At 52.8% G+C, this 26950-nt stretch overlaps 1 protein-coding gene across 1 annotated transcript in view; it reads left to right on the forward strand.

Moving 5' to 3' along the window:
- Positions 1–2159: 2159 nt before the first annotated feature.
- LOC145417024 (uncharacterized) overlaps positions 2160–26950 on the forward strand; it is a 28633-nt gene continuing 3842 nt past the window's right edge. The window contains exon 1 of the mRNA XM_080285866.1: positions 2160–2883. Coding sequence (XP_080141992.1) covers positions 2160–2883 — 724 coding nt within the window. The remainder of the gene's footprint in view (positions 2884–26950) is intronic.

Raw genomic sequence — 26950 nt, forward strand, 5'->3', positions numbered from 1 at the left:
ACTCAGTTACGACTGGGGCACGTACCAGGGTGGAGAATTCCCTGACGGTAGGATCTGTCCGTATTGGAGAGAGTGCGGCCCTCGTGCCCCTCACTCCGGTTTGTTCCCTACTGCGGGAGGAACACCACGCTGACGGCCGCTTGCCTCGGCGAAAGGGCGACCCCGATCACCCTACTGGTGTCCCTCGCACGCCGGACAAGTTCACGGCGCCAGCCAAAGTCCATACTAGGGGAAGTGGAGCCCCACCTCAGCCCAATGAACACACTCAGGGAACCACGAAGAGCGTGAGTCTGCCTCAAGCCTCTTTCCCTCCGGGGAGCCCTTCGTTGCCATCCAGGCTTCTTGGCCAAGCGGAGGCGTTAGAGTGGTGGCAAGGCCCGATTGCAGAGTTACCGCCCACACCCGGACGCTCCTTAGCACTGTTGGAGCCCTACAGGAGTCGCTGCCTCAGCTCAGCCCTGACGGCGCCTCTCCCCCTGAGCACCTGCAGACCCCGGACGCCCAGGCCTTCCACCACGTTCCCCGACGACGGCGACCTAGGCTCTCTCACGCCCCAGCAGAAGAAGAAGCAGGCCCGAATCCTCCGCCTGTTCGGTCCTAGTCCCGAGGGCCCCCGATCAGGTCGAGGCCCCCAGACTACGAGGCCTCCCTGCACCCCACCAGTGCGGCCCTAGGAAGGAGCCGCCCCTCAGGTCAAGGCCCTAAACAAGGGAACCTCCCTGGACAGTAAGTACTAGTGACCCAACTACCCAGGAAACACGGGTAGAACAGTGATAGTGACAGTGACCCCTAATACAGTGACAGTGATCCAATGCACAGTGGCAGTGACAAATAAAAGTTATGTTAAACAGTGATATCGGAGTAAGTCGTGCTTGAACATTAAACAGCTCAGTTCCCCCTCTCAGAAAGGACGTGGGGAGTTTTCTGTGGAGTCGAAGGTAGGTGTGTGAACGAGCCGAAAGGCTAATGAAGTGCTTCCCTGCGACTAGGTGACGGTGTCGGATGTCGCCACACGCACCCTACCTTTATTATAGTATCATATCCCCCACAGACTCCCGATCACAGTGAATATAAGTGAGACTCCCCCGTTTATTATTATCCACCAGCGGCACGACCAGTGTTCTCGATTGACCATCGCAGTGAAGTGATATCTCTCCTCAATAAGAGTAACCCATATCCCTGACTGCCCTGTGCCCTGTGCAAAAGTAGATTGGATCCAATTATAAGTGTATTGTTGTATCTCTGTGTAATTGTGTACCAAATGTTGTGTATGTAGCGCTGTAAGGGATAGAATTTAAGCAATAGATGTGATTCGGTGTACTGTCTCTTTTTATGCCCTGTTCCTTTGTTAGTGCATTACATCCGGTCTAGCCAAAGGACCCCGTCCAGTGCTCGTGTTTTTACGACGAGAAGTCGTCTTAAAAACACAGCATTACAGTAATATTGTATCTCTGTTCTCCTATGTGCCAAATATCGTTGTATGTACACTGTAATGAGTAGAACTTAAGCAATAGATGTGATACGGTATATTGTCTCTTTTTATGCCCTGTTCCTTTGTTAGTGCATTACATCCGGTCTAGTAAAAGGACCCCGTTCCAGTGCTCGTGTTTTTACGACGAGAAGTCGCCTTAAAAACACAGGATTACAATAATGTACGGTCAAAAAATATAAAAATATAAAAAAAAATAATAAAAATAAAAGGGAGTGACTATTATCACCGCACAGTGATATTAAAGGTGACGTTATTATCACAGCGCGGTGATATTACAGGTGACGTTATCACAGCGCGGTGATATTGCTGGTAACGTTATTATCACGGTGTACGGACATTGGCTAAATGTTTTGAGGGTAGTGAAGGGGGATTGGGAGGGAGGGATATCAGGAGCTTTGTTTATCACTGGTAGTAGTTAGAGGCCAGTGAAGGGGGAGTAGGGAGGGAGGTGGTGAGAGGGTAAGGAGGGGAAGTATTGAGGGAGGGATTTCAGGAGCTTTGTTTATCACTCAGACAAGTAGTTACAACATTAGGGTAGTGAGGGGGGATTAGGAAGGGAGGTGCGGGGACGTGTTTTGTAAACAGTCGCCTCCACTCCCGCCACCGCAGTATAGTCTGGCGTTCGACTCGATAGTATCAGTGACCTGCTGACCTCAGCCAAGGCAACATGGAGGAAGACAATTACGCAGAAGTTCCAGATTATCCTTCTCCTACCAACCATGAGCCAAACGACATGGAGTTACACACGTCAGCAGAACCACAGGAATATCCAGCTAGTTCATCTGCTGACTACTGGCAAGACGACATACAGGCAGACACATGTACCGGTACAGACACAACATCTGTCTTCAGGGATATTTTCTACACTGACACGTTTAACTCTTTTGTAGAATTTGACTACTTTTTCAAGAAATATCAGAATCACACAGGGTCCGTGTTTCGAGTGAAGTCTTCTAGCTCCGTTATCAGTGAAAATAAGCGTCGTCAGCAGCAAATCCCTGTCGAACTGAAGTACGGCTCTGTTTCATTCGTGTGTGTACACTACGGCAGTCCGAAACGGAAAGGACTGGGTATAAGACAAAAACAGCTATATCTTCCATGTGGCTGTAATGTGTTGGTGGCACTAACAGCAAGAAAATACAAGCTGGTTATCACAAAGACGTATCTGCAGCATAATCATGAGGTCAGTGTAGCTTTACAGCCCTTCTATAGCCAGAAACGCAGACTGACAAGTTCGGAGATGGGAGACGCAGAGGATGTAGTGAAACTTAACCCAGACAACAAGCAATTAAAATCCTTCCTCCAGGGTAAATACCATAAAGCAGTAACCATGCAAGATGTACGAAATTTGAAGCGGAAAGTGCAAAGTGAGGATGGAATGTCAGACATCGGTAAGTTGACAGTAATAGTGGATGAAATTGTGGATGCAGGAAAAGGAAAGGTAGATATATCAGTGGATGAAAGTAGGGCCATCCAAATTATTGCATTTGCTACTAATGAGATGATAAGCATGTACTGTAAATATCCAGAAATAATTTTCATGGATGGAACTTACAAAATTAACAGATATAATTATCCGCTCTACATGATTCTTGTCCAAGACAACCTAGGTCGTGGCAGGGCTGTCTTTTACGCATTTGTAAGGAGTGAAACAGCAGACATAATGCGGGAGGTAATGTCATCATTTTGTAGGATGATGGAGAATGTAAACCAGACCAAGACAGTTATGACTGACAAGGACCAGAACGAAATTCAAGCAGTCCGTGCCTTACTTCCGAAAGCAGACTTGTTACTTTGCAAATTTCATGTCCTGAAATATTTCAAGAAAAAGGTGTCTGAACTTGTGCTTCCTGTCACTAAAAAGAACGAAATTTTTGGTACTCTGAAACAACTTGTCTATGCCCATAATGAAAATTCCTTTCGGTCTACCTTGTCCGTGTTACAACAGAAAGATTCCAGTATGTTTCAATATATATGTACAAACTGGATAAACTGTAAAAATATGTGAGCCACATACCTACGGTCTGCTAAGTTAACATTTGGAAATGACACTAACAACCACATTGAAGCAGAAAACGGTAAACTAAAGCACTTCCTAACATCAACTACATCGATGTCTGAGTGCATACGTAAAATTATGCTTCATAATTCCATCTTAAATGATGAGCGAGCCTACAAGCAGTTTTTGCAGACATGTACATCCGTTGAATATGGAGTTCATGATGTTCTATTGAACAAATTATACAGTCAGTTCACGGAACATGCAGTTAAACTCATGATGAAACACCATAAGTTATCCAAGCCCTCAGATTCTTTATCGATCACATTAGATTCGCCTGGCCTCTTTGTTGTGAAAATAGGGTCTACTGACCAAAAAGTAATGAGAAAGGGTGAATCTGGTGCTGAACTCACCTGCTCATGCACTTTTTATAGTCAACATTTCTTGCCATGTAATCACATTATTGCCGTTGTAAGACAAGAGAATATTGATGTTTCAACTATCAGCATGCAGTCCCGATGGCGGAAGGGGAATACACTGATTCCTGCAGTGACTTTAGAACCCAAGACCTCCATCATGCACATTACACGACCCCAGTGTCCAATGACCCCTGCCCAAAAATTCCGAGAGAGTCAAGAGACAATGCAGCGCCTCACAGCAGTGCTAACTAATAGTGGAACTAAAATGCCCGCCGTGCCCGCCGCAGGACCTCCCACCTCACCACCCCCCACACCACCACCGAGCCGCCACCCCACCACCACCCCGGGAGGACACACCGGTGAGGTTAGTGACCCCGGGCAAGAGGGTCATCGGGGCATCACGACCCTGAGCCCCTATTCCCCGCAAGTGCCCCAACCCCAGGCGTTCAGGCAAACTGAACTACTGTGCGGGCGGGGTAGTGACCGTCAGACCAGGGGTGGGACTGAAAAGAGGTCAGTCCCAGGTAACACCGTCTTGACGGTCTTGTTACACCCTCTAGGGCAGGAAGAGGCCCAAGGGCAGGAAAAGGCCCAAGGCTACGGCCATAAGAGAGAAATAGACACAGGCTACGGCCTGACAGAGTGTGTAAAGGGGAAGGTGACCCCAGGCTCCGGCCTTAACACGCTGAGGAGAGAGAGTTGCCTGTGTGCATCCCTCTCCGGTTGTACTTTGGCTACGGCCAGAATACGGTCCAGGGTAGAGAGACTCTGCTACCGTACGTGTAGCACTACCCAATTACAGAAGCGGCGACTCGGGGCCGGCCTCTTGCCGGAGCAGACAGGTGATCCCGTTTCTCCGTTAGTCGTTTCCCGTACGGGCAGACACTCGGCTCCGGCCGGGGCACGTACCAGGGTGGAGAATTCCCTGACGGTAGGATCTGTCCGTATTGGAGAGAGTGCGGCTCTTGAGCCCCTCACTCCGGCTTGTCTCCTACTGCGGGAGGAACACCACGTCGACGGCCTCTTGCCTCGGCGAAAGGGCGACCTCGATCACCCTATAGGTGTCCCTCGCACGCCGGGCAAGTTCACGGCTCCAGCCAAAGTCCACACTAGGGGAAGTAGAGCCCCAACTCAGCCCTATGAACACACCTAGGGAACCACGAAGAGCATGAGTCTCCCTCTAGCCTCTTTCCCTTCGGGGAGCCCTTTGTCGCCATCCAGGCTTCTTGGCCAAGAGGAGGCGTTAGAGTGGTGGCAAGGCCCGATAGCGGATTTACCGCCCACACCCGGACGCTCCTTAGCACTGTTGGAGCCCTACAGGAGACGCTGCCGCAGCCCAGCCCTGACGGCGCCTCTCCCCCTGAGCACCTGCAGTCCCCGGACGCCCAGGCATTCCACCGCGGTCCACGACGATGGAGACCCAGGCTCCCTCACGCCCCGGAAGCAGAGGAAGCAGGCCCGAATCCTCCGACTGTTCGGCCCTAGTCCCGAGGGCCCCCGATCAGGTCGAGGCCCCCAGACCACAGGGCCTCCCTGCACCCCACCAGTGCGGCCCTAGGAAGGAGCCGCCCCTCAGATCGAGGCCCTAAACAAGGGAGCCTCCCTGACAGTAAGTACCAGTGACTTAACCACCCAAGAAACAAGGGTAAAACAGTGACAGTGACCCCGAATACAGTGACAGTGATCCAATGCACAGTGGCAGTGACTATTAAAAGATATATTAAACAGTGATATCATAGTAAGTCGTGTGCAAACGTTAAACAGTTCAGTCCCCCTCTATAGGAAGGAAGCGGGGAGTTTTCTGTGGAACTAGAGGTAGGTGCGTGAGTGAGCCGAAAGGCAAGTGAAGTGCTCCCCCGCGACTAGGTGACAGTGTCGGATGTCGCCATACGCACCCTACCTCTATTATAGTAATATCTCCCCCACAGACTCCCGATCACAGTGAACCAAAGTGAGACTCCCCCATTTATTATTATCCACCAGTGACACGACAATTAATCCGAACTGACAACCACAGTGAAGTGATATCTCCTCTAAGTAACAGTAACACATATCCACGACTGCCCTGTGCCCTGTGTTAATGTATATTGGATCAGGCTATGTAAACGAGTGTATTATTGTATCTCTGTTCTATTATGTGTCAAATATTGTTGTATGTACACTGTAATGAGTAGAACTTAAGCAATAGATGTGATTCGGTGTACTGTCTCTTTTTATGCCCTGTTCCTTTGTTAGTGCATTACATCCGGTCTAGTAAAAGGACCCCGTTCCAGTGCTCGTGTTTTTACGACGAGAAGTCGCCTTAAAAACACAGCATTACAGGAACTGAAGTGTACAAAGCACGACTTGATATGCTGAAACGTATTCTTACTTGCTGGGAACAGGGTAATGATTACCAGTATGCTGCTAGTCCACAGATGTCAAGCACATCAGCTTCACCGACGTTACACACATCAGCTTCACCGACGTCACACACACCAGCTTCATCGTTGTCACACACACCAGCTTCACCGACGTCACACACACCAGCTTCATCGACGTCACACACACCAGCTTCATCGTTGTCACACACACCAGCTTCACCGACGTCACACACACCAGCTTCACCGACGTCACACACACCAGCTTCATCGACGTCACACACACCAGCTTCATCGACGTCACACACACCAGCTTCACCAATCACACCAGCAGCTTCACAACGACTACAGTTAATGAATGCTCATCTTCCTACGGTAAAAATGAGGGGTCGTCCCAAAGAGTCAAAGGTATTAGGACGATTTAATCATTCTAAAGTTGTTAAAGCTGGAGTCAAACGGAAAACAAGTAAGCAGTCTAAAATGCCCGTGACCGGACCTTCCGCCCCGCCACCCCCCACACCACCACCGGGCCACCACCACCCCACCACCCGAGGAGGAGATAACGGTCAGGTTAGTGACCCGGGACAAGAGGGTCATCCGACCACCTCTGACCTGGGCCCCTTCTCCCTGCAACTACCTCAACACCAGGTGAGCCCAGACCCGCAACAAGTTATACGGCGGGTTAACCATCGACAGCAGTGGGGTGGGACTGATACGTCAGTCCCTCGTAGTCTTGTGGTGACGACCACAACTTCACCCCAACGGGACAGGAGGTCCCTAGGTGAGCCACGGGGTGTTTACACCTACTGCCACCGCGAGCCACGAGGAAGTCCCTTCCTCTGCCGCAGTAACCCAGGTGAGCCACGAGGGGCTTGTCTCCTCTGCCACAGTGAGCCACGAGGGCGTAATACCCTCTGCCACTATCAGGACAGGAGGTCCTTTGACGAGGGAAGAGAGCCCTCTATAACAAATAGGGCAGGAGGCCCAATAGTGGATTGTACGGGGCTCACGCCCCTAGCCACTCTAAGGGTAAGAGACCCTCACACACCGCCACAAGTGGGTCCCAGGACCGATCAACCTGGTGCCACGGCAATTATAAAGACAAGAGAGTCGCCTCTGTGCTACCCTCCATAAGTGTAAGAGAGACCACGGCCTCCGTGTGTCCTCTAGAGCCAGCTAACTCCTGCAGGAGTAGCCGGACACCACCCGGGGGAGTTACCCCTAAAGTGTCACCTGAACAGAGGCCCGGTCCCAGTCAGGACCTACCTCCTACCCCCGGGAAATTCTTGTCTTCCCCAGGTACCAGCGGGAGACGAGGCCGCAGCCCACACCCGATGGCGCGTCCCCCAGTAGACTTCCACAGTCCTCAGACCCCTAGGCGAGCCCAGCAACCCGTCAACGCCGACCTCCCCCTGCCGCAGACCCTACGACGTCAGGCCCATCTGCTACACCTGTTTGGCCCCAGTCCCTAGGGCCAACACAGACAGGCCTCCCTTCACAGTGACCAGAGGAGGGCCTACAACAGGTCGAGACCCCAGGCAAGAGGGTCTCCCTGCACCGTGACCAGAGGAGGACCTGCAACAGGTCAAGACCCCAGGCAAGAGGGTCTCCCTGCACCGTGACCAGAGTGAGGACCTACACCTTACAGTGACAAAGTTATATCGTCCCAGAAACTCGGGCAAGAATAGTGACTTCCCCTTTCCTGTAGTGATCCAGTGACAGAGTGAACCAGCGGGATTACACCAAAAAGTGTCCGTAAATACCTTCCCCTAACAAAGACTATAAGTTCTGGGTTCATCCGAACAGTGCTATCCCAAAGTTCAATCTAGAGTAGTCTCCCCCCTTGTCAGTGTACGCGCGGGCGAGAGTTGCCGCGCCGAGCCTAAACAATGAACTCTAGTGCTCTACCTCCCTTGTTAATTTATAGTAATAATCCCTCCTCGGCTCATCAAGCCCGGACATCTCCATTGCCCCGACACGCTAAGACCTTTTGGACTTTGATACAAGTGAATCCCATCTACTTACGGACTCTTAACCTATTATAAAGCATAATTAAGGAGTGTGTGAATATCCCATATTGCATTAACGTAACTCTGTATATCTGTATCCTCTGTTTATAATACCATCCTATGTGATATTGTTAAGGTGTTGTAATTAAGGTAATAGATGTGTTAAAGGTGGACTGCCTAGCTTTTATGTCCTGTTTCCTTGTTAGTGCATTACTTCCGGTCCGGAAAAAGGACCCCGTTCAGTAGCTAGTGTCTTTAGTACGAGGAGTCGGCCTAAAAACACTCAGCATAACACTTGTGGCAAGCGGTGGTTCTGGATCCGAGTAACGCACGGGGGAACGTTAAAGGAAACCTTGCACATTGGCAGCTAAACTGCACATTCAATTACCAAAATTCAACCCGGACCAATGTGACATGGATGTTTATTTGGACATGATCAAACCCCTTTTAGACATAGGATTTGAATCAGATAAGGAGAAAATTGCAGTCACACTACCGAATCTGGGAAAAATCATCACAAATGTCTCACCCAAAATAGTCCCAGAACTGTCATGGGACCAGTTCACTCAGATAGTGAAACAGGCTTTTATGCCTTCCATGGGCAGAGTTGTCGCAATCTCACAACTCGACGCCCTCACCTATGACGGTAACCTGGATGATACTTTCACCCAGGCTCGGCGCCTTGTCACCGCCGCTTATCCCGAAGCTGAAGTACATACTCGGGACACTCATACCTTCAACGCCTTGCTGAGGATCCTCCCGAGCATAGTCAGGGAACATTTCTCCATATATGATCCCTCAGGAAATATGGACCAAGACCTGCAGCTCGTCAGGCGCCTTCTCGCCGCCCGTTCCACACCACAACCGCTTCACGCAGTGACAAAGTTCCCCACAAACCACAACCTCCCACCAAAAGCCAAGCCAACACCCCACCAGACGCCTGCAGACCCGCCCCCCACAGTACCCCGGGCTTACCCGCACAGGAAGCGCCACAACCCCAGGGAACAAGGGAACTTAATCAGTATAAACCCTTGGGAGTTCACGGCTTGCAGCCGCACCTGCCCCCTTCATGACATAAGGGAACAACTCAAGGCGAATCGGCGAAAGAACCCCCAACAAAGCCGTAGGAAAGTTTCCTCCCTTGAAGACGACGCCCAGGAGGACAACGTACCACCACTGCTCTACCAAGGACCGGAAGAAGACGAGCACGACTACTACCCCCATCCTCAGCAGATGGATTTTTAGGCCCGCCCCAAGATCTCCCACGGTGGCGGGGGCCACCTCAAATACCTACAAACCCCCAGTCTACAACAAGATATGGCTGAATGGGGTCAAGACAAGATTATTGGTGGACGCGGGAGCAGCCAGATCTTGTCTCTACTCCCACTTCTACTCCCGCCACATCGCAGCATTCGGCCCACTTCTCCCCACTTCAGCCAACCTCGTAGACGCCGGGGATGGCCCCCTACCCATCCGTGGGGAAACCAGGGCCTTACAAACTACCACCCACCAACGAGTCTCCACCGACCACCCATTCATCATTTTTGACTCCTCCTGCAGCCAATATGATGGTTACCTTGGCCTGGACCTGCTGCAGAAACTCCACGCGACCATTGATTGCTATCAAGGTCGCCTCCACTTCGGTCCAGCCCAACCCAACCAAGCATTCACCGACAAGAAAAAAAAAGAAGAAAAAAAAAACAACACCATCACCACCCCCACACCACCCACCCACACATCACACCACCACACGCTCCACCTCCAGCCCACCTGTTCCTGTAACCCAAGCTTACACTCCCCAAGGACCTCAGTAACTTCCCTCCCACCACCACCCCCCACTTCACCCTTGCCATCACAAAACCCCTCATTCCCTGCCACTGTTGCCTCCACCATTACCATTCCACCCCACCACGAAGCATGGGTGACGCTCACCAGACCCTCAAGTACATCAGTCCTTTTTTCACCATCCATCCCCAACGGGCCCTTATCATCCTGCCTAGTCTCCCCCACTTTCCTCCCTCCCAACGCCCACCAGATACGTATTGCTAATCTCGCCACAACACCTTTAACCCTGCCCCGAGGCCTCATCATCGGCGACACAGAAGAGGCAGAACCATGCCCAACACCACCCCCCAATCACCCCACCCTCCCCAACATACCACCACATCTCTCCCCTGCCCAGTCAAACAGCCTCCACCAACTACTCCTGGACTTCCAGGACTTATTCTCCGTCGGCCCCACTGATCTCGGCCATACCACCTACCTCAGCCACGAAATTCACACTACAGGACCTCCCATTCGCCAACCATCTCGCAGAAAAAATCCTAAACAACGGGCTGAAGAAGACCGGCAGGTTCAAGAAATGCTAGATGCCGGTGTCATATCAAACTCCACCAGCCCATGGTCATCACCTGTAGTACTCATGCAGAAAAAAGACGGAACCATGCGGTTCTGCGTCGATTACCGAAAATTAAATGACGTTACCATCAAAGACGCTACGCCACTACCCAGGATCGACGACTCCCTAGATTCACTACATGGATCCACCTGGTTCTCTACCTTAGACCTCCAATCAGGCTATTGGCAGGTTCCAGTTCACCACGACGACAAGCACAAAACCGCTTTTTCTACATCAAATGGGAAGCACTACGAATTCAACGTCCTTCCCTTTGGACTCTGCAACGCCCCTGCAACCTTCTCCCGCCTAATGGAATCAGTGCTGAGCGGACTCACCTGGGAAACCTGTTTAGCCTACCTGGATGACGTAATTGTCTTCAGCCATACCTGGGCCGACCATCTCCACCGCCTCAAACAGGTTTTCCACCGCATATGACAGGCCGGATTGAAGCTAAAACCCACCAAATGTGTGCTAGCTGAAAGATCAGTCTCCTTTCTCGGACACCTGATCAACACAGAAGGCATCTCCCCCGACCCCGACAAGCTGCGTGCAATCGCCAACATTCCACCACCCCACGACGTGCATGAAACCAGGGCCTTCCTAGGACTAACATCCTATTATCGGCGGTTCGTGAAAGGCTTCGCGAACATCGCAAAACCCTTGCACGATCTGACAAAAAAGGGAGAACCTTTCGCCTGGACTGAACCCCGACACATCGCATTCACCACTCTCAAAGCCAAACTCACCTCCACCCCAGTCGTCGCCTTTCCGGACTACAACCTACCATTCCGCCTGTACACGGACGTCTCCCTCCACGCAATAGGGGCAGTCCTTGCACAAGTACAGGACGGCCGCGAACACATCATCGCTTGTGCCAGCCGCACCCTCAACTCGGCGGAAAAAAATTACGCGGCCACCAAACGTGAATGCCTAGGGATAATATGGTCACTGGAGTACTTCCGCTCATACATCTCAGGCACCCATGTGATCATCATCACGGACCACCAGTCCCTACAATGGTTGCGCCAGTCCAACACCACGAACGCCCAGCTCACTAGGTGGCGCAAAACCTTAGAAGAATACGATTTTGAAATATCGTACCGTCCAGGCAAGCTCCACACGAACGCCAATGCCCTATCAAGACTACCCATTAATGCCATCACACCAGAACCCGACCTGATTAAGATGTGGCAAGACAACCAACGCCCTACCTGGATTCCGCCTCATATTTTCAGCAAGCTCCACCTGCACGGCAAACACTTGTTTGACCCTAATGGCCACATAGTCCTAAGCCCCACAGCCGCCCACGACACCATGCTCCACCTCCATGCCGACAACGGAATCCACTTGGGCACTAAGAAACTCACCCAAGTGTTCAACGACATATACTGGACACCGAACCCCACCACCATCGCCAAAACCATCGTGCAATCCTGCCGAGCCTGTGCGCTAGGAAAAGATATCACCCGCACACCAGGCCCATCCAGAAAACTTACGGCCACTAAACCTTGGCAACTGCTATCCCTTGACGTCGTCGGACCACTCACCCCCAAGGCAGGATATAAATATATTATCACCTTCGTGGACGTCTACTCAAAATTCATCATAGCTTGTCCTGCTAAAGATCACAGTGCAGTATCTGTCGCTGATGCTTTGACTCGCCACGTGTTCCCATATTTTGGCATTCCCCAGGCATTGCATTCCGACAATGCACCAGAATTCACCGGAAAAGTCTGGAAGGAATTAGCTAAAATATTCGGATTCCACATCTCCCACTCATCCCCCTACTGGCCACAAGGCAACAGCATCTGTGAAAGAAGCCATCGCTCCCTCCTAAATCAAGTCCGCACTCGCATCACACAAACAGGAAATGAAGACTGGCCTGCCCATGTCAAAATAGTTCAATGGGGCTTGAACACATGCCCGCGAGAAGACGGCATAACACCACACGAGCGAGTATTCGGGGAAACCCCGCTCCTCCTTCCGCTCCGCCACCACCTCCAGCCACCCTCCCCACCCTCCCCCACTGACCCCCTCCACCATCTCAAACGACGCCTCCACCACCTACAAGCACAACAAGACCTGACACCCGATACCAACCACACCAACCCCTACAAAACAGGACAATCCGTCGTCGTCGCCCAACTACCTACTCCTAACAAAATGGCGCCACGATTCATCGGACCCTTCACCATAACTCAAGTCCCCAACCCGTATCAAGTCATCATCAATCAACACGGCCAGCAGCGCACGTATCTCAACCGCCACGTGCGACCCTTCTACCCACCCAACAATAACCACACGCCCAGCACCCCTACCCGACCACCTGGCCATGACGACACTTCCGGAAATTACCACGCCAACTACTTCTCACCCCCACCCAGTACCTCACCTACCACCTCACCACCCCCCACCACCCCAGACCTTGACCCGACTCAATCGCCGCCCTCACCACCACCCCCACCCAGCACCTCACCTACAATCACACCACCCCCCACCACCCCAGATCCTGACTCACCTCAGCCGCCGCCTACACCACCACCACCACCACCCACCACCACCACATGCTCAACAACGCCCACACCACACTCCCCCACCCATTCACGCATCACCCCTCACACCACACCTCCTCCATCCCCTACCTCTCCATCAACCCAAACCACTGCCTCCTCAAACCATACTCCTCCACCTTCGCCCACCTGCGCCCACACCACGCCCAGAACCACCCAAGCAAATGCTCCCGCCCTACCCAGCGACCATGCTCACTATACCCGCCACACAACCAGGCCACCCCCCTCACCTCCCACCACCCGTACACCCTCACCACCACCACGTGCTCAGCCACCCTCACCACCCACACCCACCCTTACCACCACCACTACTAGATCAGGCCGCCTTTCACGCCCACCACCCAGATATACACCTACACCACCCCCCGGTAACCAGCCAACCTACCATACCCCACCACAAAGACCCCCTACCCCAAACACCTCCCCCATCACTCTCCCTCTCCACCAAGCATGATGGAAAAACCCCAAGTCCCAATTCCCCAAAGTCAAATCCCCTACCCACCGACCCATCCCCCATATAAGCACCAACCCGCCAACCCTAGCCAGCATTCAGCTACAGCTGCCCCACCAAGCACCAACCACCAGCATGAAAATCACCCACGTCCAGTGGCTATCTCACGGCCAGCCGCCCATCAGAATCCGACAGACGCACCAGCTTCTTCGCCGTCTACGCCGCACAAACCACCCATCCTCCATCAGGCTGTTCATCAACCCAGCCCACGAAACAACCAGAATGACCAACCACTGGACCAACCTCCTGCATCACCTCACCCCAGTCAACATGACACCAAACACCATCACCTACCACCTGCAGTCATGGGGTCATGACTTTTTCACGAACGACGGTGGTAAAATGCCCGTGACCGGACCTTCCGCCCTGCCACCCCCCACACCACCACCGGGCCACCACCACCCCACCACCCGAGGAGGAGATAACGATCAGGTTAGTGACCTGGGACAAGAGGGTCATCCGACCACCTCTGACCTGGGCCCCTTCTCCCCGCAACTACCTCAACACCAGGTGAGCCCAGACCCGCAACAAGTTATACGGCTGGTTAACCCTCGACAGCAGTGGGGTGGGACTGATACGTCAGTCCCTCGTAGTCTTGTGGTGACGACCACAACTTCACCCCAACGGGACAGGAGGTCCCTAGGTGAGCCACGGGGTGTTTACACCTACTGCCACCGCGAGCCACGAGGAAGTCCCTTCCTCTGCCGCAGTAACCCAGGTGAGCCACGAGGGGCTTGTCTCCTCTGCCACAGTGAGCCACGAGGGCGTAATACCCTCTGCCACTATCAGGACAGGAGGTCCTTTGACGAGGGAAGAGAGCCCTCTATAACAAATAGGGCAGGAGGCCCAATAGTGGATTGTATGGGGCTCACGCCCCTAGCCACTCTAAGGGTAAGAGACCCTCACACACCGCCACAAGTGGGTCCCAGGACCGATCAACCTGGTGCCACGGCAATTATAAAGACAAGAGAGTTGCCTCTGTGCTACCCTCCATAAGTGTAAGAGAGACCACGGCCTCCGTGTGTCCTCTAGAGCCAGCTAACTCCTGCAGGAGTAGCAGGACACCACCCGGGGGAGTTACCCCTAAAGTGTCACCTGAACAGAGGCCTGGTCCCAGTCGGGACCTACCTCCTACCCCCGGGAAATTCTTGTCTTCCCCAGGTACCAGCGGGAGATGAGGCCGCAGCCCACACCTGACGGCGCGTCCCTCGGTAGATTTCCGCAGTCCTCGGACCCCTAGGCGAGCCCGGCGACCCGTCAACGCCGACCTCCCCCTGCCGCAGACCCTACGACGTCAGGCCCGTCTGCTACACCTGTTTGGCCCCAGTCCCTAGGGCCAACACAGACAGGCCTCCCTTCACAGTGACCAGAGGAGGGCCTACAACAGGTCGAGACCTCAGGCAAGAGGGTCTCCCTGCACCGTGACCAGAGGAGGACCTACAACAGGTTGAGACCCCAGGCAAGAGGGTCTCCCTGCACCGTGACCAGAGGAGGACCTACAACAGGTCGAGACCCCAGGCAAGAGGGTCTCCCTGCACCGTGACCAGAGAGAGAACCTACACCTTACAGTGACAAAGTGATATCGCCCCAGAAACTCGGGCAAGAATAGTGACTTCCCCTTTCCTGTAGTGATCCAGTGACAGAGTGAACCAGCGGGATTACACCAAAAAGTGTCCGTAAATACCTTCCCCTAACAAAGACTATAAGTTCTGGGTTCATCCGAACAGTGCTATCCCAAAGTCCAATCTAGAGTAGTCTCCCCCCTTGTCAGTGTACGCGCGGGCGAGAGTTGCCGCGCCGAGCCTAAACAATGAACTCTAGTGCTCTACCTCCCTTGTTAATTTATAGTAATAATCCCTCCTCGGCTCATCAAGCCCAGACATCTCCATTGCCCCAACACGCTAAGACCTTTTGGACTTTGATACAAGTGAATCCCATCTACTTACGGACTCTTAACCTATTATAAAGCATAATTAAGGAGTGTGTGAATATCCCATATTGCATTAACGTAACTCTGTATATCTGTATCCTCTGTTTATAATACCATCCTATGTGATATTGTTAAGGTGTTGTAATTAAGGTAATAGATGTGTTAAAGGTGGACTGCCTAGTTTTTATGTCCTGTTCCCTTGTTAGTGCATTACTTCCGGTCCGGAAAAAGGACCCCGTTCAGTAGCTAGTGTCTTTAGTACGAGGAGTCAGCCTAAAAACACTCAGCATAACACAGTCCACAAAAGGAAGCAAGAAAGCGATAATTAGTAGTGATTCAAATGATGCGTAATGTTCTGTATACCACTGCCACTAAGACTGTTTAAAACTAGTACTGTTTAAATCTTACTGTGGCCTAATATTCAGTATGGAATATGGAATAAATGTATTTTCATAAAATACTTTTTGATTTTAATATGTAATAAATGTATTTTTATTAAATACCTTTTGATTTTAATATGGAATAACTGTATTTTTATTAAATACCTTTTAACATCCTATGATGGCAATTGATAAGTAACCATAAATTATTTCAGATTCTCGGTTAAAATACCGAAAAACATATGATCACCGACCGGTGATAATAAAGCCATTGTTCTTTTCACTGTGCGGTGACTATAATGGGATCAGTAATATCACTGTACGGTGATAATACACACAGCCTATTTTTTTAAGACCAACTTGTCACAGTCACTGAGGTCCACACCAAGCTCCTGAGTCAATAAGTGGAGGCGAACGGCAAGTGGCCGACGCATCCCCCGCAGAAGGTGGTGGTAATGACGCAGGGGGGTACAGGCCACATTGCCGATATTACTTTTCCTATATGTTCAAAGGCCATAGGACCAAGACAGGTGGTCGCGGCGAATACGGAGGGGAGGCACATTCGCCTCCACTTCCATACGAGCCACACGGGTACACCGGACGGCTCCAAGACACATTCGCAAACATTTATTCTGTAACACATCCAATCCTTTCAGCGTGGCATCGGATGCCGAGCCATACGCCTGTGCGCCATAGTCTAGCTTCGATCGAATAAGGGACTTATACACCATTAATAAAGATTTTCTGTCGGCACCCCAGGTAGTACCCGGTAGGTACTTGAGGACATTTAATGGTTTATCACAACGAGCAAGCAAAGTATTAACGTGAAGTTTAAAATTCATTCTACGATCAAAATGTATTCCTAAAAACTTTACAGAATTTTGAAAAGGTACCGCCTGATTATCAAAAGTTAAGCACAAATTAGGTACATTACGATTAGTGAAGACTACAGCGGCACACTTAGGGACGGAAAACTTAAATCCCCACTGCAAGGCCCATCGGTAGATGGAGTCAAGGGCTGCTTGAATCCGCCCAGCAGAAAATCGTGCATTGCGGGAAGAGTGCCATATTGCACAATCGTCAGCGTAGAGCGAGTATTTAAGATTCCTCGGGATGGGAGCTGATGACAGAATATCATTGATCATAATACTAAATAAAGCAGGACTAAGCACACTTCCCTGTGGCACCCCGTTTTCCTGGATAAATATATCCGATGTTACGTTACGAGGCAATTTGACAGAGAAAGTCCTGTCCCTTAAGAAATTTGAAATAAAAAATAGGCAAATTTCCTCTTAAACCATAAGCATAGAGCTTCATTAGTATACTGTGTCGCCATGTCATGTCATAGGCTTTACGGATGTCCAAGAACACCCCTATCATGAATTCTTTATTGGCAAATGCTTCTGAAATACAATGCTCCAAATTCATTAAATGATCTAGTGAACTTCTGTATTTACGGAAGCCACATTGTTGATCATTTAACAAATTCTTCGACTCTAAAACAAAAAGAAGCCTACTGTTTACCATACGTTCCATGACCTTACGTAGACAAGAAGTCAACACAATAGGACGAAATGAAGTGGAATTCATAAGACGACCAGCCTCTTTGGGTATTGGTATGACGTGCGCAAAGTGCCATGAGTTGGGGAATGTTCGAGACGCCCAAATCTTATTGTACAATACTAACATCTTAATCAGGTTGTCCTGATTAAGATGCTGGATCAAACCGTACGTTATGGTGTCTGGTCCAAGGCTGGTGTCTAAAATGCCCACCGTGCCCACCGCAGGACCTCCCGCCTCACCACCCCCCACCCCACCACCGGGCCGCCACAGCACCACCACCCCAGGGGGACACAACGGTGGGGTTAGTGACCCCAATCAAGAGGGTCACCAGGACACTACGGTCCTGGGCCCTTGTTCCCCGCAACTGCCCCACCACCAGGTGACCGGGGAAAGGCAACTACCTTGCGGGCGGGACAACCGTCATCAGAAAAGGGGTGGGACTGAACTAGCTTCAGTCCCAAGTAACACCGTATTGACGGCAATTGTTACACCCTCTAGGGCAGGAGGCCCAAGGGTAGGAGGCCCAAGGCTATAGCCTAATAAAATGTACGTGGGTAAGGCGACCCAAGGCTCCGGCCTTAGTACACCCCGGAGAGAGAGTTGCCCCAGTGCATCCCTCTCCAGCTGTTCTCTCCTACAGGAGCAACACCGCGCCAACGGTCCCTATACATGGCGGGGAAGGAGCGGCCCTGTATGCCCTTCAGTTGCTTCTGGTCGGAAAGATCAGCTCCCGGCTACGGCCAGAGTACATACCAGGGTAAAGAGCCCCTGCTATCGTACGTGTAGCTTTTCCCTACTACAGGAGCAACACCGCGCCGACTGTCCCTATACGTGACTGGGAAGGAGCGGCCCTGTACGCCCTTCAGTTGCTCTCTGTAAGACGGGTAGGCATCCGGCTCTGGCCGTGGTACGTACCACGGTAGAGAAGCCCCTGAAGATAGCCTCAGTACGTACTGGAGAGAGTGTGGCCCCTGTGCCCCTCACTCCGGCTTGTCCCCTACTACGGGAGCTACACTGTGCCGATGGTCCCTATACGTGACAGGGAAGGAGCGGCCCTGTACGCCCTTCAGTTGCTCCTTTTACACCGGGTAAGCTCACTGCCACAGCCAGCATACATACCAGGGTAAGGCGACCCAAGGCTCCGGCCTCAGGACGTACCAGAGAGGACACGAGTGACGTGAGTCCTTCTCCAGCCTCTTCCCCCTGTGGGAGCCCTTCGTCACCACCCGGGAATATAGCCCCGGAGGTGACACTAGAGTGGTGGCAAGGCCCGATATCGGACCTACCTCCCACACCTGGGAGATCCTTGTTCCTGCCCAAGTCCCAAAGGAGAAGCTGTCGCAGCCCAGCCCTGTCGGCGCCTCTCCCCCTAGGCGCCCACAGTCCCAGGACACCCAGGTCAGACCCACCGGTTCCCGACGAAGGCGATCCCGGCTCCCTCACTCCATGGAGTCAGAGACGACAGGCCCGATTGCTCCAGCTGTTCGGCCTCAGTCCCGAGGGCCACCTCTCAGGTCGAGGCCCCCAGACAGGAGGGCCTCCCTGTACCACACCGACGAGGCCCCAACTCGAGGGTCACCACTCAGGTCGAGGCCCCCAGACAGGAGGGCCTCCCTGCACCCCACTGACGAGTGTGACCCGGGCAGTGACTCCCCTGCGGGTAATCCCTTGCCCTCTGCAGGCCGGGTCCCCCTAGGGCTCTACCCTCACGCCCTTGTCACGGAGTGAACATTACCCAGGAGATACAGGTAAAGAATGACGCCCCTTGTGTCGAGAACAAATCGGGGAAAAGAACAGTGAACAGTGACTAAGTGAAGAACAGTGCAGTTACCAATAGTCCAAAAGAACTCAGTGTCGGCAGGATAGAGAATAAACCTTAGAGTAATTATCCAAGTCCCCCCAATAAAAGAACTTTCTGTGAACGCATAAGGCTAGGGTGCGCGGGCCGGTCAAAACCCTGAGTGTGAGTGTCGCCGTGACCAGGTGACTGTGTCAAGTGTCGCTATCCGCACCCTATCTTATTTATAGTAATATTTCCCCCACAGACTCCCAATCTTGTTTATCCCCTTTGTGATCAGTTCAGTGTATATCCTGCCTAAAAGTGACACATAGACAGTACCATATATAATTCGAGATATCCCTGTATGAGCATTGTAGTGTGTACTGAGTGTAACTATATTTTGTGGTGCTGAATGTTAACTCTGTGTCCCTGTTCCCCTGTATCTCAAATATCACTCTGTGTTGTATTGTAACGGTTAGAATTAAGGTAATAGATGTGTTAAGGTGTACTGCCTGGTTTTTATGTCCTGTTCCTTTGTTGGTGCTTTACTTCCGGTCTAGAAAGAGGACCCCGCTTCAGTCGCTAGTGTTTTTAGGACGAGAAGTCGCCTTAGAAACACCAGCATAACACTGGTGGCAAGCGGTGGTTCTGGATCCGAGTAAAAGCACGGAGGAACGATAAAAGGAAACTTGCACAATGGCAGCCAAACCGCACATCCAATTGCCGAGATTCAACCCGGGCCAATGTGGCATTGAAGTATATTTAGATATGGTCAAACCCCTCCTAGACATAGGGTTCGACTCGGAGAGAGAAAAAATTGTAGTCACATTGCCTAACCTGGGAAAAATTATTGCCACTGTCACACCAAAAATCGTCCCAGAACTGACATGGGACCAAGTCTCACAAATCGTGAGACAGGCTTTCATGCCATCAATAGGCAGAGTCGTCGCCCTCTCTCAACTCGACACTCTCACCTACGACGGTAACCTAGACGACACATTCGTCCAGGCTCAGCGCCTCATCAGCGCCACTTATCCCAAGGCAACTACAAATGCCCAAGATATATACACATTTAATGCCCTGCTGAGGATTCTCCCTAGCACAGTCAGGGAGCACTTCTCGATCTATGATCCTTCAGGGGATGTGGACCAGGACCTGCAACTCGTCAGACGTCTCCTCGCCGCCCGTCCCATACCACAACCACTCCACGCGGTGACAAGATTCCCGACGAACCACAACCCTCCACCCAAACCTAAGCTGCCGCCTCACCAGCCACCTACAGAGCCGACTCCTACTGTGCCCAGGGCTTACCCACAGAAAAAGCGTCCCAACCCCAAGGAACAAGGCAACCTGATTACCATTAATCCTTGGGAGTTCACGGCCTGCAGTCGCACCTGCCCCCTGCACGACATAAGAGAACAGCTCAAGGCAAGCAGGCGCAGAAACTTTCACCAGGGGCGCAAGAAAGTCTCCTCCTTAGACAACGACGCCCCGAAAGACGACGCACCGCCAATACTCTACCTGGGACCGGACGACGACGAACACGATGACCACACCCAACCTCAGCAGATGGATTTTTAGGCCCGCCCCCGCACCTCCCCACGGTGGCGGGGGCCACCTCACACAGCTACAGACCCCCAGTCTACAACAAGATTTGGCTGAACGGGGTCAAGGCACGATTGCTGGTAGATACGGGAGCAGACAGATCGTGCCTCTACTCCCACTTCTACTCCCGCCACACCTCTGCCTTCAGCCCCCTTCTCCCCGCTTCAGCCAACCTCGTCGACGCGGGGGATGGCCCCCTGCCTATCCGTGGAGAAACACGGGCCCTTCAAACCAACGCTCACCAACGAGTATCCACCAACCACCCAATCATCATATTCGATTCAACATGTAATCAATATGATGGATATCTTGGGCTGGACCTCCTCCAAAAACTCCATGCCACCATTAACTGCCATCAGCGCTGCCTCCACTTCAGTCCAGCCCACCCCAACCAAGCATCAATTAACAAGAAAAAAAAATTTGGTAGAAGAAAAAAGAAGTACACCCCCCCCCACACCACGCAGACACACACAACCCCCGAACACTCACCTGCCCCAACCCACCTGTACATCTGACCCCAACCCAACCTCACTCAACGCCTCACTTCATCCCCCTCCATCACCACCCCCCACTACACATCGTCTGGACCCCTCCCCATCTTTTCCTGCCACTATCGCCTCCTCAATCACCATTCCACCCCACCACGAAGCTTGGGTAAAACTTAACAGACTTTCAGGTACCTCCGTCCTCTTCTCACCATCCATCCCCACCGGACCACTCTCCTCCTGTTTAGTATCCCCCCCCTTCCTCCCCCCACATGCCCATGAAATCCGTATCGCTAACCTCGCCACAACCCCACTAACCCTACCACAAGGATTCATCATCGGCAACACAGAAGAAGCAGAACCATGTCAAGCACCACCCCCCGACCATCCCACTCTCCCCGACCTACCATCACACCTATCCCCTTCCCAAACCAACAGCCTCTGACAACTCCTCCTGGACTTTCAGGACCTATTCTCCTCCGGCCCAACCGACCTTGGCCACACTACCTATCTCAGCCACGAGATACACATGACCGGACCTCCAATTCCCCAACCATCACGACGAAAAATCCAAAACAACGGGCAGAAGACCGGCAGCTCCAGGATATGCTCGATGCCGGCGTTATCTCCAACTCCACTAGCCCATGGTCCTCACCTGTTGTACTCATGCGAAAGAAAGATGGGACTATGTGCTTTTGCGTCGATTACCGCAGAGTCAACGACGTTACTATCAAAGACGCTACTCCCCTACCAAGGATCGACGACTCGCTTGACTCCCTACATGGGTCGACCTGGTTCTCTACCCTAGACCTGCAATCAGGCTATTGGCAAGTCCCTGTACACCCTGACGACAAGCACAAAACCGCCTTCTCAACATCGAATGGGAAGCATTATGAGTTCAATGTTCTTCCTTCGGACTCTGCAACGCCCCTCCCACCTGATGGAGTCAGTGCTCAGCGGGCTAACCTGGGAGACTTGTTTGGCGTACCTAGACGACGTCATCATTTTCAGTCATACCTGGGCTGACCACCTCCACCACCTCAAACAAGTTTTCCACCGTATCCGGCAGGCAGGGCTCAAACTGAAACCGACAAAGTGCGTCTTGGCCGAGAGGTCAGTCTCTTTCCTTGGACATCTGATTAACGCTGAAGGCATCTCCCCTGACCCAGAAAAACTATGTGCGATCGCCGACATTCCCCTACCTCGTGACATACACGAAACTAGAGCCTTCCTAGGCCTAACGTCATACTACAGGCGGTTCGTCAAAGGATTTGCAGATATCGCCAAACCCCTACACGACCTAACAAAAAAAGGCGAGCCGTTCGTATGGACCGAACCAAGAAAAACTGCATTCACCATCCTCAAGTCCAAGCTAACCTCTGCCCCCATCGTCGTTCTTTCCCAGATTACAACCTCCCATTCCGCCTGTATACCGACGTATCACTCATCGCCATAGGGGCTGTCCTTGCACAAGTGCAAAACAGCCGCGAACATATCATCGCCTGTACCAGCCACACCTTAAATCCTGCAGAAAGAAACTACGCGGCCACCAAACGAGAGTGCCTGGGAATCATCTGGTCCCTCAATTACTTCCGCTCCTACATCTCAGGCACCCATGTGATAGTCATTACGGACCACCAATCCCTACAATAGTTAAGTCAGTCAAACACCACCAACGCACAACTCATACGATGGCGAGAAACACTCGAAGAGTATGATTTCGAGATCTCATACCGACCAGGCAAACTCCACACACACGCCGACGCCCTGTCCCATCTACCAATCAATGCAATCTCAACAGAGCCGGACCTAATCCAAATGTGGCACAAAAAACATTGCCCTACCTGGATCCCACCGAACACATTCGCTAAACTCCACCCACACGGCGAGCACCTGTTCGATCCCAACGGACACATCGTCCTAAGCCCCACCACCGCCCACGACACTATTCTACACCTCCACGCCCATAACAGCATCCATCTGGGAACTAAAAAACTCCTACAAGTCTTTACCGACATGTACTGGACACCTAACCCATCCACCATCGCCAAGAACATTATACAATCCTGCTGAGCCTGTGCTTTAGAAAAGGACATCACCCGTACACCCGGCCCCTCAGGAAAATTAACAGCGCAGAAACCCTGGCAAATACTTTCCTTAGACATCGTCGGCCCCCTCACACCCAAAGCAGGGTACAAATACATAATCACATTATTGGATGTGTATTCAAAGTTTATCATCGCATGCCCCGCCAAAGATCACAGTGCAGTATCAGTTGCTGACGCCCTCACCCGCCATGTCTTCCCGTATTTTGGTATTCCCCAAGCACTGCACTCAGATAATGCCCCAGAATTTACTGGCAAGGTTTGGGAAGAACTGGCAAACATATTTGGATACCACATCTCCCACTCATCCCCCTACTGGCCGCAAGGTAACAGCATCTGCGAGAGGAGCCATCGCTCCCTCATGAACCAGGTCCACACACGCATTATGCAAACAAGGAACGAGGACTGGCCTGCCCACGTCAAGATTATCCAATGGGGTTTAAACACATGCCCACGAGAAGACGGGATAACTCCACATGAAAGAGTTTTCGGGGAATCTCCACTACTCCTACCACTCCGCCACCACCTACAGCCACCCACCCCACCCTCCACTACTGACCCTCTCCACCACCTCAAACGCCGCCTCCACCACCTACACACTCAACAAGACCTGGCGCCCGACACGAATCACTCCAACCCATACAAACCTGGTCAGTCCGTAGTCGTTGCACACCTGCCCGCCCCTTCCAAAACCTCCCCCCAATTTAATGGCCCCTTCAAAATTATTCGAGTACCCAACCCATACCAAGTCATCATCGATCAACAGGGACAACACCGCACATACCGAAATCGCCACGTGCGGCCCTTCTACCCACCCAACACTGACCACCCCTGCGCCTGCCCGACCTGCACCTCTTCCCGCACACCTGTCCATACCGACCTTTCTGAGAATTACCCCCCAGACTCCTACTCCTACTCCTTCTCACCCCCACCCTCCACCTCACTGACAACCAGCCCACCCCCCGACACGCCACCACCACCGCCTACACCACCACCACCGCCCGAGACCGCCACCCCTCCACAACTCACAACTCACTTCCCTACCACCTGTCCACCCACCACCTCCCGACCCACACCGCCCCCACCGCCCACATCACCACCACTGCCCAAAGCCACCACATCCGCAGACCTCACCACTCACCACCCCACCACCTCCACACCCACCACCCCCCTCCCCCTTGACCATTCTCATTATACGCGCTACACCGCATCCCCACTCGCCCCCCACCCCAACAGCCGCACGCCCTCACCACCACCACGTGCACAACCACCCTCACCACCCACACCAACCCTCACTACCACCACCACCAGATCAGGACGCCTCTCACACCAACCCTCGAGATACGAGTACACCCCAACACCACCGCCCATCGCACACCCATCCCACCACCCACCACCACCACTAACCCCCCCCACCCCAAACACCTCCCCCATAACCCTCCCCCTCCACCAAGCACGATGGAATCTTCCCAAATCCCAATTCCCCAAGGTACAATGCTCCTCCCACCGAACCATCCCCCATAAAACCACCAATCTCCCGTCACTCTCCAGCATTCAGCTTTCATCTCCTCACCAGGCACCATTCCCTGAGATGAAAGTGACGAGAGTACACTGGCTACCCCACAACCACCCACATGCCAGAATCCGAGAGACCCACCACCTTCTCCGACTCCTACGCCGGACTGACCATCCATCCTCTTTCCGGCTCACTCTCAACCCCCATCAGGAGCCTAACACCTTCACCACCCACTGGGTCAGCCTCCTCCAACACCTCGCCCCGGCCCACCAGACATCCACCTCCACCACCTACCACCTCCAGTCACGGGGTCGTGACTTTTACAACGCGGAGGGTGGTAAAATGCCCGCCATGCCCGTTGCCGGACCTCCCACCTCACCACCCCCCACCATACCACTGGGCTGCCACCGCACCACCACCCCAGAAGGACACAACGGTGGGGTTAGTGACCCCAATCAAGAGGGTCACCAGGACACTACGGTCCTGGGTCCTTGTTCCCCACAGCTGCCCCAACACCAGGTGACCAGGGAAAGGCAACTACCTTGCACACGGAACAACCGTCGTCAGAAAAGGGGTGGGACTGAACTAGCTTCAGTCCCAAGTAACACCGTATTGATGGCAATTGTTACACCCTCTAGGGCAGGAGGCCCAAGGGCAGGAGGTCCAAGGCTACGGCCTAATAAAGTGTACGAGGGTAAGGTGACCCAAGGCTCCGGCCTTAGTACACCCCGGAGAGAGAGTTGCCCCAGTGCATCCCTCTCCAGCTGTTCTCTCCTACAGGAGCAACACCGCGCCGACTGTCCCTATACGTGGTGGGGAAGGAGCGACCCTGTACCCCCTTCAATTGCTTCTGGTCGGAAAGATCAGCTCCCGGCTACGACCAGAGTACGTACCAGGGTAAAGAGCCCCTGCTATCGTATGTAGCTTTTCCCTACTATGGGAGCAACACCGCGCCGACGGTCCCTATACGTGGCAGGGAAGGAGCGGACCCGTATGCCCTTCAGTTGCTCTTGTACTCCGGGTAAGCTCACTGCCACAGCCGCGTACGTACCAGGGTAAGGTGACCCAAGGCTCCGGCCTCAGGACGTACCAGAGAGGACACGAGTGACGTGAGTCCTTCTCCAGCCTCTTACCCCTGTGGGAGCCCTTCGTCACCACCCGGGAATATAGCCCCAGAGGTGACACTAGAGTGGTGGCAAGGCCCGATATCGGACCTACCTCCCACACCTGGGAGATTCTTGTTCCTGCCCGAGTCCCAAAGAAGAAGCTGCCACAGCCCAGCCCTGTCAGCGCCTCTCCCCCTAGGCGCCTGCAGTCCCAGGACACCCAGGCCAGACCCACTGGCTCCCGACGAAGGCGATCCCGGCTCCCTCAATCCACGGAGCCAGAGACGACAGGCCCGACTGCTCCAGCTGTTTGGCCCCAGTCCCGAGGGCCACCTCTCAGGTCAAGGCCCCCAGACAGGAGGGCCTCCCTGTACCACACCGACGAGGCCCCAACTCGAGGGCCACCTCTCAGGTCGAGGCCCCCAGACGGGAGGGCCTCCCTGCACCCCACTGACGAGTGTGACCCGGGCAGTGACTCCCCTGCGGGTAATCCCTTGCCCTCTGCAGGCCGGGTCCCCCTAGGGCTCTACCCTCACGCCCTTGTCACGGAGTGAACATTACCCAGGAGATACAGGTAAATAGTGATGCCCCTTGTGTCGAGAACAAATCAGGGAAAAGAACAGTGAACAGTGACTAAGTGAAGAACAGTGCAGTTACCAATAGTCCAAAAGAACTCAGTGTCGGCAGGACAGAGAATAAACCTTAGAGTAATTAACCAAGTC

Source organism: Coenobita brevimanus, chromosome 108, assembly GCF_032717465.1.
Source record: "Coenobita brevimanus isolate Jiangsu-jjx chromosome 108, ASM3271746v2, whole genome shotgun sequence".
NCBI lineage: Eukaryota > Metazoa > Arthropoda > Malacostraca > Decapoda > Coenobitidae > Coenobita > Coenobita brevimanus.